The following is a 15,782-nucleotide window of genomic DNA, read 5'->3' on the forward strand; positions in this document are numbered from 1 at the left end:
AATCAAATACTCACAGGTTGACATTAAGTTGCCAGGTTACCAAATCCATCAAGCTGTATTGTTTTTTATTATTCTGTAATAAGAATCACTCTGGTGCTTGGACATTAAACATGAAGTCTTATTGTGTGACATCTCTAGTACTCTGCTCTTCTTATAGAGAGACAAAACCCAAACTCTTCACTGATGTTGCCAGATTCTGAGCAAGCTCCCAGTTTGGATAAAATTGTCAAATGCATTTATTTATCGTCACATACATTCCCTATTTACGTTTTAATTCAATATGTCTGATATTGTCCTCGCTGTCCTGATGGCTCATGGAAACTATTTAGTCATGCGGCTGTGTGACTTCAGGGTCAGCGGACTGTTGAATAAAATATGATTGTTGCAAAAATCTAACATCTCTATGGTCTGAAAACAAAGACTTCAATGTCCTCACACGGTCCCTGTTGAAGGAGCCCACTGTACAATTCAATCAAGCGATGGGCGTTCGAAAATTCCAGTGTGCGTATTGCTAGGAGAACTGGATGTTTGTCCAGGGGCAAGCGTCTGACCCACAGCTGACAGACATGAATATTGAGAGGAACATGTGTTGGGGTGCGTGGGAGAAGAGCTGAGAGGATTCTTTCATGATGCTCAACTTAATGTTCTGGTTTCACTGAGACTGGGATTTGTTCATGGGGACAATTGATGGGCAATTGATACAAAAAAAACACCAACCCTTCAGAAGACACTTGGGACAGCAGACAAGATCTTCAAGAGCCAACTCCATTTACAACAAGATGACATCTTACCAAGCCTGGATTAACTCTTTGAAAATGTAATATACTCACAAAGTATTCTTTAAAATTGAATATTTCAACCTAAACAGAAAGAGAAGCAATATTTTTTTAGGTCTATTTGTGTACTTTCTCAACAATGTAGGTTTAAGTTAATGTAAACAAAGTCTTATCACTTAAATTAAATGAAATAAATATACATTTTTCTGTTAGAATAAAATAAAATGACAAGAAGCTAAAATAATTACGATTATTTTGAGACCATTAAGATGCATTGTGTATTTTCAAAACAATGCTAGTTTACTCCAATGCAAACAAAATCGTATCGCTACATTGCGAAAAAAAGAAAAGAAAACCTTTTAATTCGGTCAAAAGCAGAATATTCACTTCTATATTGAAATAAAATAAATTTAATGTATGTATTAATTCAATAATATTAAATAAATAAGATACAATTTGGTCAAAAGTGAAGTATTCATTTCTATATTATAACAAAAAAATTTACCAGATGCATTGTGTATTTTCAGAACAATGTAAGCTTACTGTACTGTAAAGAACGTTTTATTAATACAATGAAAATAAAGCCACAAGTAACTAAATGCATTTCCTTACATCAGTACATTCAACATTAAATGTTTGCTGTGATTGTGTCAAAGGTTGACAAATAAATAAGCACTTTTCGTTAATCCATACTCTGTGTGTTTATGTGAGATATGACACAAAATATGTCTTAATAAACTGTACTCACACATTCTTGAAGACATTTCATAGCTACTGTATATTGTGTTGTGTTAAGCATGACCGGGCCGATAAACATCATCATGAGCGAATCAGGAGCCACTTATCATTCATTGTCCCATTCACATTACATGCAACACCTCACAGTTTCACACGAAGGCTGCCAGATAAACACACATAACTTAGGCAGGTAAGTGAACGTGGCTCTGTGTTCTTGATAAGAAAACCGGAACAACAGAGTCAGCGTACACCGACCTTTCCGACAGGTTCTCCAGCATGAGCCGAGCTGCTGGAATGTGTTGATGCTGATTCAGAAGACAGAAAGAATCTGTGACAGAACCGGTTCAGTGACACATGCATGTTTTTTATGTGGTAACTTTTACAAAGAGCTTTGATGATTTGCTTTTCACATGAGAGGATTCTTCTTAAAGTGCCATCAGCTGTGGTCCTGACCGGAAAGTGAAGATAAATCACAGACAGTTTACAGATAGGGACTTTAAAAGTGCAAATGACTTGAGAGAGAGGAATGAATGAGACCCCTAAAGAGTGTGTAGTGTAGCATTGAGAGGCAACCCCCCTTACAATCTCTTGTGAGAGAGAGTCTGTGACAAATGCATCATGCTGAGAAACCAGAGAGTTTTAAACAGATCCCATCTCTCCCCAAACCAACGCATTTCCCCAGCTGACACTTACATACTTCACATTTCATTTGAACATCCAGGATGGTTATTTAATGCCATTGGCTGTGATGACAGGAGCAGACAACAGGAATGTCTTGTATTAAAATGTTGACCTAGTTTGTTTACAATAAGGTGGAATCATTACAAAAATGCATTTTGCATTGAATTAGTTTGCTGCAGTCTTATATGACTCAGTCTGTTAATGTCTCAGTCTGCATTCCCTGAAACCCACAGGTGATATTCTCTAACCCCACACATGGAGAGCTTTGATCAGCCTCGTTCTTCCCGTTCAACCAGTTCAGGTTTGACCAAATGTTGTTTTCATGGTTAAATACGCGTGTTGTTGATAAACACCGTTTCTGTTCAGAAGATACTGTAACGTTAGCGGGAAACAAGAGCAAAATACAACCTCACCATCAAAGGCCAAACTACAAAACATGCTACTATATGATCTTTAATGTTTCCCAGCAGGCCTATAGCCTATAAGTGTTCTCCTCTCTCAATAGTCCTATAGGTCAATATAGAAACAGCACAAGTCCGATCGGGTGAAAACCAAAACAACGTTTGTAATCGCGCGACTCGATTATTGACTTGAAATGGCGCGTGAGACGCAAGTGTGATCTTTATAATGCTCTGACGTCATGGGAGGGTGTGAGCGCTCGTGCAGATCTATAGCGCGCATAGAGCGCTCGCGAGTGGGAAGATTTAGCGCACAGCACGCGCTCACGGGAGATGTTTAACTCGAACACCGCAGACATTTGACTTGAACCACAGACACCGCATATGCACAAACCCCCCGGTAAGATTGTTTTGTGTCGTATCGTGTTTTTACGGTCGTGTTCTTAAACCTTCGGATGGAAGTTCATCTGTGGAAGAAGTATTTTATGCAATTTAAACATCCTAATAGTTGTAGTGATGTTGTGTTTCTGATAAAAAGTCAAGAGCTCTTACGACTTTTAGGATTTATCATCATTGGTTCCAAAATGAGATTGTTTTTATTATGTTATTATCGAAAACAAATCGATTGTTTTATTGTCGATTGTTATTATGGCTTCAAAACCAACCAACTGCAGTTTGATTGATGCACAATAAATAAAATAAATAGAAACGGAATTTAAGAATCTCATTTTGGAAGCAAACTCTTCATATGCGGCCAGATGTTTTATTGAAATGTGAACAGACTCTGTCTTGCAGTAGCCACAGGGTGAACGCGTTTGGCTTGTCTGTGCTTGATAAGCAGGACATCTGTAATACACTTGAAGTAAATTATGAGCATTTGTATGTCATAAGGAATGGTTTATATTATACATTTAACGCAAATGAAGCAGTGTTTTTTCTGTGTCATGATAAACAGTCCCATCGTGTTTTCAAGTGTGCTCCCTCTGAGATTATTGACCTCGAAGTTGGGCAAACATGACAGGTTCTCCAGCATGAGCTGAGCTGCTGGAATGCGTTGATGCTAATTCAGAAGACAGAAAGAATCTGTGACAGAACCGGTTCAGTGACACATGCGTGTTTTTGTATTTTATTTGGTTGGAAGCGTCACTTTTACGAAGAGCTTTGATCATTTGCTTTTCACATGAGGGGATTCTTATTAAAGTCCCATCACCTGTGATCCTGATCGGAAAGTGAAGACACATCTTAACTTTTCTTAGTAAAACGTCACACCTTCAGAGTAATGATATATGATCACGTGAAGGATACAGTTGGGAGTTTTTAAAATAAATAAAAAAGTGGAAAAAAAGAACTTGAATACAAAATTTGACTAACACTAAAGTTAATTGTAATTATAAATAATAATAATAAATATGTTTTTACTATTTACATGGATGTTGTGTTTAAGAATAAACAGACACAATAATTTAGTGTTTCAGTGTTTATAAATAATCAGTGACTCATGGATAGATACCTACATTTACACTGAAGGTTGATGGTTTTGAGTATTGGAATGCAAAAGCACTGGCGAGGGACATTAAAAGTGCAAATGACTTGAGAGAGAGGAATGAATGAGACCCCTAAAGAGTGTGAAGTCTAGCATTGAGAGGCAACCCCCCTTACAATCTCTTGTGAGAGAGAGTCTGTGACAAATGCATAATGCTGAGAAACCACAGAGTTTTAAACAGATCCCATCTCTCCCCAAACCAACGCATTTCCCCAGCTGACACTTACATACTTCACATTTCATTTGAACATCCAGGATGGTTATTTAATGCCATTGGCTGTGATGACAGGAGCAGACAACAGGAATGTCTTGTCTTTAAATGTTGACCTAGTTTTTTTATAAGAAGGTGTAATCATTACAAAAATGCATTTAGCATTGAATTAGTTTGCTGCAGTCTTATATGACTCAGTCTGTTAATGTCTCAGTCTGCATTCCCTGAAACCCACAGGTGATATTCTCTAACCCCACACATGGAGAGCTTTGATCAGCCTCGTTCTTCCCGTTCAGGTTTGACCAAATGTTGTTTTCATGGTTAAATACGCGTGTTGTTGATAAACACCGCTTCTGTTCAGAAGATACTGTAACGTTAGCGGGAAACAAGAGCAAAATACAACCTCACCATCAAAGGCCAAACTACAAAACATGCTACTATATGATCTTTAATGTTTCCCAGCAGGCCTATAGCCTATAAGTGTTCTCCTCTCTCAATAGTCCTATAGGTCAATATAGAAACAGCACGAGTCCGATCGGGTGAAAACCAAAACAACGTTTGTAATCGCGCGACTCGATTATTGACATGAAATGGCGCGTGAGACGCAAGTGTGATCTTTATAATGCTCTGACGTCATGGGAGGGTGTGAGCGCTCGTGCAGATCTATAGCGCGCATAGAGCGCTCGCGAGTGGGAAGATATAGCGCACAGCACGCGCTCACGGGAGATGTTTAACTCGAACACCGCAGACATTTGACTTGAACCACAGACACCGCATATGCACAAACCCCCCGGTAAGATTGTTTTGTGTCGTATCGTGTTTTTACGGTCGTGTTCTTAAACCTTCGGATGGAAGTTCATCTGTGGAAGAAGTATTTTATGCACTTTAAACATCCTAATAGTTGTAGTGATGTTGTGTTTTTGATAAAAAGTCAAGAGCTCTTACGACTTTTAGGATTTATCATCATTGGTTCCAAAATGAGATTGTTTTTATTATGTTATGTTTCGATTGTTTTATTGTGTTAGTAAGCTGTGTGTGTTTTTTAGTTATTATGGCTCAAACCAAACCAATAAATAAAATAAATAGAAACGGAATTTAAGAATCTCATTTTGGAAGCAAACTCTTCATATGCGGGCAGATGTTTTATTGAAATGTGAACAGACTCTGTCTTGCAGTAGCCACAGGGTGAACGCGTTTGGCTTGTCTCTGCTTGATAAGCAGGACATCTGTAATATATTTACATTTAGTCATTTAGCAGAAGCTTTAATCCAAAGCGACATACGAGTTCGGGGAGCAATAAGCGATATGTCATAAAAGATCAACAGTACAATAGGTGCTAAAACAAAGTTACTAGTTTCAACAAAAGCTAGACCACTACCTGTTTAGAGAAGAGGGTTAGTGTGTTTTTATTTAATTTGTCTGTCAAGTATTCGCAGAAGAGGTAAATTATGAGCATTTGTGCACATTTCTGTCATAAGGATTTCTTTATATTATACATTTAAAGCAAATGAAACAGTTGTTTTTCAGTGTATTTCTGTGTCATGATAAACAGTCGCGTTTATAGTTACCATCATGATTTCAAGTGAAGTGTGCTCCCTCTGAGATTATTTACCTCGATGTTGGGCAAACATGACATCCCACGAGAGGCTCTCTGTCCAGAGACACACTCCATGGTGACACCGACGCATGAAGTATTATTTGGATGATCTTGAATTCAAAATATAATTATTTTTGTGGGATAGTTCTCCCAGAAATAGTCAATCATTTATTCATCGCGTTGCTTCGAGATATTTTGAGAAATGTCTCAGTGGTTTTGTGTCCATACACAAGTGGGGGTCGATGTTGTTTGGTTACCAACATTCTTTAAAATATCTTCTTTCTGTTCTGCAGAAGAAACCTTTTTTTTGCCGGGGCAGTAAATCAAATCAATTTGTGAACAAGAAAAACTAAGCAAATACTGAAATACAATTGTTCGAGCAGTAATATTCAAATTTGAACAGACGTGAATATAACAGGGAAGTCACTTTATCAACAGGTTTATCACACTCGGATTGTTTTTCATAATGTGTTACCTATTGAGTTTAGTCAAATCTTGCAGAACAGAGTGTGAAGCTGAATGTTTTGTCTGTAAGTGAATAAGTATTGCATTTCCATAAGCATGTATTTGGCACTGAGTGTCAGTACGGAGATGTTCACACACAACTCTTCAACTCCACCACATCCCAGATTTCCCAAACCAAGGCTTTTCCTTCTGCCGAGAGTCTTTTATAACGCAGCCAACTGTTGTCCACCGAATGTAGATTGCTTCCATTGATAACTGGGTGTGTATGTGAGGAGTGGGTCTCAATCGAATTTCTGTACTTGTATTACCATGTAGGCTTTTAGGACAGACCTTGATCCCTGACGGGTAATTTGGACCTTCATCTTTGTCTGGACATAAAAACTCCACAGGAATCGGCGCTCTTAAGAATGGTCAACCTCTGCACTGTCATTTGTAATGCTGGTGCGGTGTTGACTTTGGCCGCGGATGCTCTTTGTGTTGGAAGACTGGATCTGTAATAGCCTTCTGTAGTCCAGCATTACACCCGTGAGAGCATAACATGGGAAAATTCAAGCTTCGCAGCTGACACATTGATTATAATGATAAAGAACTGAAATGAAATATTGGCACGCAAAATCCTCCTGGTCCGAATTTCCTTTTGCAGACTTACTCCAATGTTACAATTCAGACAGTGCCAGGCGTATGTAATTGTTAAAGCTGATCTTTGGTTTAGTCTTTCAAGACAAGTTGAAAGAACATTGATTCATTGAACGATAAAACATGTCTTTGCAGGAAGGGACAAAACATTTCTCTGCCGCGTCTGGCGTTTAGCCACAGGGTTTGGCTTGTCTGTGCTAGATAACCAAGTTATGAGCGTTTGTGCACATTTCTATGTCATAATAAATGGTTTATAATTGCCGTTATGATTAAAAGTCTTCTCTAAATGATGGACACATGGTAACCAGGGGCTGCGAAAAGCACCATTAAAGTGGTCCAGGACTCATCTGTGTGTCAGGGACCAAACGTTAAGTCATATGCTAAAAATAATACGGTCCACCATTACAACCTTCAAACATTGAAGATAGATGCCGTTTTAACCAAAGCTGTCAAGCGATTAACTTGAATAAAAGTTTGTTTACATAATGTGTGCTGTGCATATTAACTTTGTATTAAATGCACGTACATTTATACATATACATTTTTTCTTAAATATATACGTGTATGTGCATATCGACACATAATTAATATGCACAGTACACAGACATATTTGATGTAAACACAAACTTTTTGCAAATGTATTACTAAATGTGTCTCCTTGCTGTCAAAAGCTACATTGAATCTGGGATTGTCGACATCATACTATGTGTTTAATTCTTGAATCTGTCCAATCCATCTCTTGACAGACAGCGGGATGGCTGGGAAGCCGTTCCGAGCCACTAACATCTGGACTAACATCATCAACAACCTTCAGACGCAGGTGGAGGTGAAGAGGAGACGACACAATCTGAAGATCTATCACGATTGTTTTTTGGGCTCTGAAGCTGTGGATGTGGTTTTGGCTCATATCATTCAGAGTAAGGTCTGCAGAGATCCCGAGGTGCCTCGATCTAAAGCCGTCCGACTCTGCCAGGCCCTTATGGAGGCCAGGGTGTTTGAGGCGGTGGACACCAAGGTTTTTGGGAAGGAAAAGAGGCAAGCCAAGTTTGAGGACAGCAGCTGTAGTCTGTACAGGTTTTTGAACAGGTCGACCCCTGGCACATCAAGCTCAGAGACCACAGAGAACACAATGGACTCGCTTCAGAAGAACAGCTATAGTACATCCCACCAAAGGTATCATCATCTCACAGCATTTATTAAGAGATGTTGTCACATAGATGTCAAATGAGTAGTGTAGTCGGATGTAGCTTGAGGAGTAAAGTTGATATATGTGTCCTGTACCATAGACATATACATATAGATGCAGCTGTTTCTTGTATAGTTCACTAAAACTGTGAAAACTTTTCTGTTAATTGAAATCAAATGAAGAACTTTAAATATATATAAGAAATATAGCCTCAGAACTAACATTAAATACGTTAACAGTTAACTATATAACTAACTAAATAAATAAAAACTAAACTACACCTGACATAAAAAAATACATTCAACTTATATCGACATAATAAATGGGTAGTTGAAGAGACATGTCCTATGGCGAGACATAGCAAAAGTGTTAATATATTAGGTTGTTTTATATGATTAATATGAATATTTATCATATAAAATAGCAGATGAGAGGTTTATCTTTATTGTTAAATGTGTCTGAAGCCGTCAGATGTGGAATCTATGTGTGCGTATCTATGGCCTGAACAACCAGATGCACTTGCTGTTATCCAGTTTGCGTCTGATGTACGTCTGAAACCATTTCCCTGATGTGATTGATTGTTTTGCTCTATTCATGTATTAAATAGCTTTACTATCAGTATAGGCTATAAATTGACCTAAAGCAAATGTCATGTGATGGCTGTACTTAAAACAGTTTTTAAAAAGATATGTCACAGGTTACAAAAGTACATGGAAACATAATACAGAAGCTGCAGATCACCTTTGCACAACCTTGCAGAACTAGTTAATCATTTACTTGCTATTAGTCGCTATATTATTTAGTGGAAAGTGTAAGGCCTCAAAAGAATGTCATGTGGATTTCTCAGAATGATTTTGCATTTGAGATTTTATAGCTGTAATACATAAAAAAAAACTGAAGATGCTATTAAAAGCCAATCATTTTCAAAACCCTGTGATATGTCAACATCACTGTGGATCATGTAATACGTCCTTATTTGGTAGTTCCTTCGTGAATGTATTTCACTTATTCAGCATGTTTTCCTAGAGAGAAAAACAATAGAAGACATAAACATGCACAGAATAATACACGTATCTCATTTCTATTTTCAGGAAAGAAGATGCCGTGTATTCAAACCACTACCCTGTCAAAACAGACAAATCACTGGAGGATGTGTTAGGAAATCTGAACATGAACAATATCACGCCACAGATGAGGAATCTGGGTTTATCGCAAGAGTGTAAGTTTTCACCAGAATTAAACGTCTTTGTATTACTATTGTGTGCCACTTCTTTTAAGTTAAAAATAAGAAAATATATGAACAGTGTTCTTTAATTGTTCTTTGTGATATACTCCAAATGATACTCCAAAAGTATTCAATACTTGTACACCATTGAGGAGCCAATTGAGTAGTTCTACACTTAAAAGTTACATTTACATTTATGCATTTGGCAGACGCTTTTATCCAAAGTGACTAACATAGCATTATCCTATACTTGTTTGTTTCTAAGTTTGACAATCCCCTGGGATCCAACCCATGACCTTGGCGTTGTTAGCACCATGCTAGACACTGAGCTACAGCAAAGTTGATTAATATTAGTTTACTTACTCCATAATGTACTGTATATAGTTACATACTATATTTGAATTGAACGTAAACTTGAATGTATGTCTATGCACACATATAGTACCGTGGGCAGTTTTGTTGAAGAACCTGAGGGTTTTTCTTTCTATGAATAAAAATCTATAACAGCGTTCTAATGAAAAGCTATTTTGGACACTTTCTGAAGAAAGCCTGGTTAATGCTTACACAGTAAAATACAGGATTTAAGTGGGTTAACGTTTAACTCTTTGTGTCGGTCAGTGATAGATGAGATATGGAGGCAGCAGACAGTGCTGAGGCTTCTCCAGCTGATTGAACTTCCTCTTCTGGAGAGTCTGTTAGAGGGCAGAGAGAGTCCTCGCCCACCCCTCCACAGCATGGACAGTGACCCTGACCTACTCTACACCAGCAGCTACATGGACCGAGAGATCCTGAAGGCCTTCAGTGAGGCTCAGTATGTTACAGCTACAGTATACAGCTATATAATATATCATAAATAAAAACACATTTGAGGAATAGGAAGTTATTGGGTGATGTTAAACATATATAAAATCTTGAAACGTATGTAAGTACATTAAGAGTGCTTTGCAGCATATATGGTCCAGACAGGGGTCATCTGGCCATTATGGAATACTTAACCCTGCAGGTCATGTGGTCTCCCCGACCCCTTCACGAAACCTCCTTTCTTCCTCAAGTCACATTTTCTGTTGAATGAAACATTTCTTTGTGATCACACAACATCTGCGAGGAAAATGTAATCTGAATGATTGTATTCTTTCTGTTCGTAACAGGGCAGATGACTGGCTGTCTGCAGCTGTTGATTGTCTGGAGTTTCTTCCAGATCAGCTGGTGGTGGATGTGAGCAGAGGTCTTGCCAAATGTGCGGAGGAGACGTCGCAGTACAAGCAGCTCCTGTACGGGGTGCTCGTGCAGCACTACGGCCAGTCTGAATACCCACCGCTGCTCAGTAACCATGTGTTTGACATTCACTCTGGTGTGTCTGAGCTGCTTGGTAAGTAAAAAATGAAAACAAATAAAGTTTGACTGACGTTTGGTTCTTTTAACTTTGTTTAATAGTTGCACAGTAGGGATGCATGCAAAAATATACAATTAGGAAACACTAACAAAAATATACAAATAGGAAATAAACTATTAAAACAATAAACAAGTTAAAGGTCCAGTGAAATTTTGTATCATCTAGTGGTGAGTGTGCAAATTGCAGCCAACGTCTCACTTCAGCCCTCCACCCACCCTTTAGAAGCACTACGGTGGCTGGCATAGCACTTACATTTGGTCACGTTGCTGAAGGAGATCATGTTTTCACAAAGAGTAGTTAAGGGCTACTGTAGAAACAACATGGTGAATTTCATGTAAGGGGACCCAAGGTGTATGTAGATAGAAACAGCTCAGACTAAGATAAGAAAACGGTTTATACACCTCTGAACACATAGTAATGTATATTATACTGCGTTTCTTTCAATAGATCCTCCAAAAATTACACACTGGATCTTTACATTTGTTTTTTGTACCTTTAAATTCTCTGCCAGGGTTTATGAAATTGATTTAGACAATGTTGCTCTGTCAGCACAATACAAAAAGTGTATGTTTCTAGCATTCTAGTTTTAACAGAGTCTAGTTTTAATGGGGCTTTCCTTCATGCTTATAGGTGGTCCAGGACCCTTCAAATCAAACACTTAACACACATTTTTTTAAGAATCTTAGCCTTCGATTACTTCAAACACATTCTGTTGTCGTCTATGCTCATATCAAATAATATCTTTTTAATGTGTGCAGTAAACGGGAAGCGTGATCAAGCGCTGGAGTCTCTTCAGTTGTGTCTGAAGCTTCAGGACTCGCGCAGCAGAGAGGAACTCCGCAGGTTACTGCGCTTCATGGCCCTCGCCGGCAGCCCACAAGAACTCAAACTACACAAAGAGGTAAAATTCATTAGGAGAAGACTGGTCAATATTATCCGAACTGAATAAGGGATCTCAGGGCAAAGATTGTTGTTATGAATTTAACTCCTGGCTGATTTTTATGTTGATGATGTCGCTCAATAATGTGCAAAGCCAGTAATGGAGACTCTGGACTGTGAGTGTACGGTGGTCAATAATGAGATGAAAGCACTCTGATTTATCATGTAGCTCTGCATCAAGTATGTTTAGAGATGTTGTATACTTGAAACAAAATCCTGTAAAATATTATATTTTCTGGAAACTGGGCAACCATAAATAAACCATAAGATAACATCCTATAATATCCTGTAAAATTAAGTTTTTACCCGTATTTATTTTATTTGCAGTCTTTTTCTGTAATTTTACGGTTTCTGGACCGGACTTTCAACAAAAAAAAAAACGTACTTATGCTGTAAAAACTGATATTTTGTCTGGCAGATGGGGCGCCATAAATAAACCATAACGTTTCCCGGTAAAATTTCAGTTTTTCTTGTAAATGTGTGGTCTTTTTCTGTAATTGAAATGTTTTTGGACCGTATTTTCAATAAATGACAGTAAAAATGACAGTTTCCCCTGTAAAATTAAGTTTTCTACGTTATCTTGTAAATTTGTGGCCTTTTTCTGTAATTTTACTTGTTTTAACAGATTCAAAAACATCTGTACAGATGTTGACATTATATGTGGAAAATGTATTCTGTAACAGCATGGGTTTTTTACACTGTAGTAGCAGGTTGAATTAAAAAAATGTTGGTTCCTTTTCACTTGTTACAAAGAGATATAGATCCATTGATCTTCCAAAACAGCTGGTCATTTTACCCAGTGAATGTTCATACTACACAAAGTGTGATTGTCAAAAGCCAAGAAACTATAAAGAGCTGGCCGGTCTGTTGCGAAATAAAATTCATAGGCGACTTCGACTGGTGTTTTTTGGGTTTTTACACCTACATGAATTGCATTCCTACACGACTGCAGACAATTAACAAGCTGCTTGTTTGTTTTGCAGATAGAGAACAGAATGGCAGTGAAGAGGGCGTTCTCCAACGCTATTGTGTATGGGACTAAATTAGCCAAAGGGAAAGTTGATCTACTGGTTCTTTTCATGATGGACAACCATCCCGACCTCTCTAAGGTAAGAGAAACCAATCAATCAATGCAAAATGAATCCTGACAAGAAGATCATGACCCTGACATGAAGTTAGTTATAATGACATTTGGATTTAAGTTGGAATAATTGTCCACTTGTATGAGTCCAACGTGATGATACCAAAGACACGACACTTTGTTGTCTGGGACAACCGTCAATGATGTAGTTGAGTGGTCATTACACGACCAATCAGTATCAGGTATTCCAAAGATCCCTGTAATAAAATCACACATATAACACTCTTAATGGTCTTCATATGTTTTGAAAATGTGCCAACAGTCAATAATTCAGATCATTCAGATAGAGTTTCTGTGCCAGACAGCAAGAACCCTCAAAATTTGGAGTAATGTGATTCTTTTTTTCTATAGATTCCTGTCACATTGCACAAACTTGTAAGCGACAGACTGACGAATGTCATTAAGGGAGCGGATCCAGATCTCATCACAGGTAAGGACACAATAAGTTGCATTGGAGCGACTTTTTACTAGAACCCAAAAATGAAAATTATTTGCACGTACAAATGTATAGTACAATGCAATGTAAGACGCTTTGGATTAAAGCGTCTGCCAAATGCATAAATTCAATGTAAATGATAAGTGGTGAAAATATATTCTGAATGTTTAAGGTGGGTGGTCACATGTATTTCAGAACAAAACACAGATTTGTCATCCTAAAACCATTTGTTTACTAAAATAATTCATTCCAATCTCTTGCCTTTCTTAGGTACAACCTACTGTCGGCGTCTTAACGGAAAAGATTACATAGAAACAGTTCAGAAAACCACCAGAGAAGAGCTTTGGACTTTGCTTAAAACGATTCACGAGAACTCTAAACTTTCTGCGAAAGAGAAGCGGAGACTCCTGGGACAATTTTACAAAGGCCATCCTGAAATATTTGTGCAATATTTTGGCAACAGAATATCCAGTGCTTGTTGATGAAACCACCTTCCATCAAACCAAGGAACTACTGTATGATATGTAAAGATTATTTTGTATGTAAATATGTATATTTTGGAGAAAGAAAAGGAAAACCCGTTGAGTTTTATTTTAGAAATATGTGCTATAAAGGTCAAAGCTTGATGCGTATGAATGAACTGATGGGTGAATGCTCTATCATTTGTTACAGTGCCGGGTGTCTATACCATGGTACCATCAGTCATTTCATACTCCCATGAATTTTGTTTTCTCGGCAAGGAGAAGGTCAAACGTCCTACGTAGGCTTCCACTGATGAATGTATTCGGTATTGTTGTGTAACAGGGCTGGTGTTTGGAATGAGCATTACAGAAATGACTCGAGGGAACAGTGCAGCTGTATCGCTGTGCAAATAATGCGTGGCATCAACAATAGTTGGAAAACAAAAGATGGATTTTAAAATCATATGACCAGCACCAGCTGCTCCAGAACAAAGCACTGAGATAACCGATGACTTTAGATATCTCAAATATCTTGCGCTGCTAATATTTCAGACATCGGACAAATTATTCTATTTCAGCAGAAAACCAGTAAATTAGCATTAACAAATAGATGTTGAGATTAAGGATGGGTTCCATTACAAAGCAATAAAATGTTTTCTCTTTGAAGGCATTGGTTCTATCCACAGTGAGTGAGATGTAGGTGTGAACACATTGATCTCGTTTCAAACATACGTACAGTACAGGCGTCAGTGGCGGCTGGTGAAAAATATTCTCGGTGGGGCTGTGCCATACTTTTTTGTTTCCGTAACCATCGCAATAAAATTTAACACAAACTGCAGGACAGCAGTGCTCAGTGAAATAGTCAGTAATTATTTAATGCCAATATTAAAAAGTTGAGGCATTCGTACACAAAAACATAAACATCATGATGCACAAACACAAGCCTTTTATTTGCATTTAAACTGAACTTGTAAACAATTGACTATTTCTACATATAAGTAACATCTTTTGGAAAGGCTGTTGGTGCCATTGGTAGTAAATAGGCAACACAATATGCATGCTGTCAGAACAGAGTGGAAAGTGGACAATAACATTAAATTATTATAAAGTTTATAGGAATTCTTACACTGTATAAAGGATGTATAATATAGAAATGGATATCAAGTGGCTGAACTCAAACCTTTGACTGGGTCTTGGAGGAGTAACGTCCGCGCTCGCCATTGTCGTTTAGTAAAAATGGCGCCCCTAGAGCCCAGTCCTTATTTTATCAGGGCTTGGGGCGATAAAATGATCGCCCTTCTTGGATTCTATTTAAGAACGCTGATTGGCTAAATTTTATGTCATACATTCAAATCTTAAATTAGCAATTGGCTTAACTGCTACATAGACCCGCCTCCTTGGGGCGCTTTCTCTATCGCCCCAGAGCTGATGAAGCGGTCAGACAGGCAGAGGAAAGGTTGCAAATATGATTTTGTATCATATTTTACATGTATTACTGGGTGCATTCCATATTTAAAACACACAAATATTGACATACTGATGTTTTTCTCATTATTATTACTATTTTTGTTTTAATTGTTTTCATTTTTTTTGTGGCTTAAGGGGGGCGGCGCCCTAGCGCCCTCTATTGGCCGGCCGCCACTGACAGGCGTCATGACTATACTGCTTTTGTAGAAGCGTCTTTGTTTTCTTTTTGTACTACCGAAATAATTTGACCTGTTATTTTAAATGCAGTATTCAATGTAATACCAGACATGATCTTAATCATGAAAGATCCATGCGGGTAGTTGAAGGTTAAGGGTTAAAAAATTACATTCACAATCTACAATAAAAACAATAACATTTCATTTAGATTTCATGTTGACCATAAACATAGAAAGTGTATGGTTTCTGTAAAACAACTAATATCGTCACAAATTATGTCAAAATTTTAGGTTGCTCTAGTGCAATGCTTCA

The 15,782-nt window shown here is 37.9% G+C and overlaps 1 protein-coding gene across 2 annotated transcripts; it reads left to right on the forward strand.

The window, feature by feature from the left end:
- Positions 1-2,859: 2,859 nt before the first annotated feature.
- On the forward strand, positions 2,860-15,672 carry depdc7a (DEP domain containing 7, paralog a). Of its 2 annotated transcripts, XR_013787194.1 has the most exons (10): positions 2,877-2,993; positions 7,792-8,218; positions 9,323-9,450; positions 10,075-10,267; positions 10,605-10,825; positions 11,608-11,750; positions 12,772-12,897; positions 13,281-13,359; positions 13,636-14,569; positions 15,475-15,672. XR_013787194.1 is itself a non-coding variant. In XM_079465529.1 (9 exons), the coding sequence occupies exons 1-9, from the start codon at positions 2,978-2,980 to the stop codon at positions 13,845-13,847; spliced, it is 1,545 nt and encodes a 514-aa protein (XP_079321655.1). In that variant the 5' UTR covers positions 2,860-2,977; the 3' UTR covers positions 13,848-15,672. The 2 variants fall into 2 exon arrangements, 1 of the variants encoding a protein (XP_079321655.1); XM_079465529.1 differs by having other exon boundaries at positions 2,860-2,993; positions 13,636-15,672.
- The last annotated feature ends 110 nt before the right edge of the window (positions 15,673-15,782 follow it).

Source organism: Barbatula barbatula, assembly GCF_947034865.1.
Source record: "Barbatula barbatula genome assembly, chromosome: 10".
Lineage (NCBI taxonomy): Eukaryota > Metazoa > Chordata > Actinopteri > Cypriniformes > Nemacheilidae > Barbatula > Barbatula barbatula.

Coding starts and splice junctions, on each gene's coding strand:
- depdc7a (XM_079465529.1), top strand. Junction 8,219..9,322: donor TATAGTACATCCCACCAAAG/GTATCATCATCT, acceptor TTCTATTTTCAG/GAAAGAAGATGCCGTGTATT. Junction 11,751..12,771: donor AACTCAAACTACACAAAGAG/GTAAAATTCATT, acceptor TTTGTTTTGCAG/ATAGAGAACAGAATGGCAGT.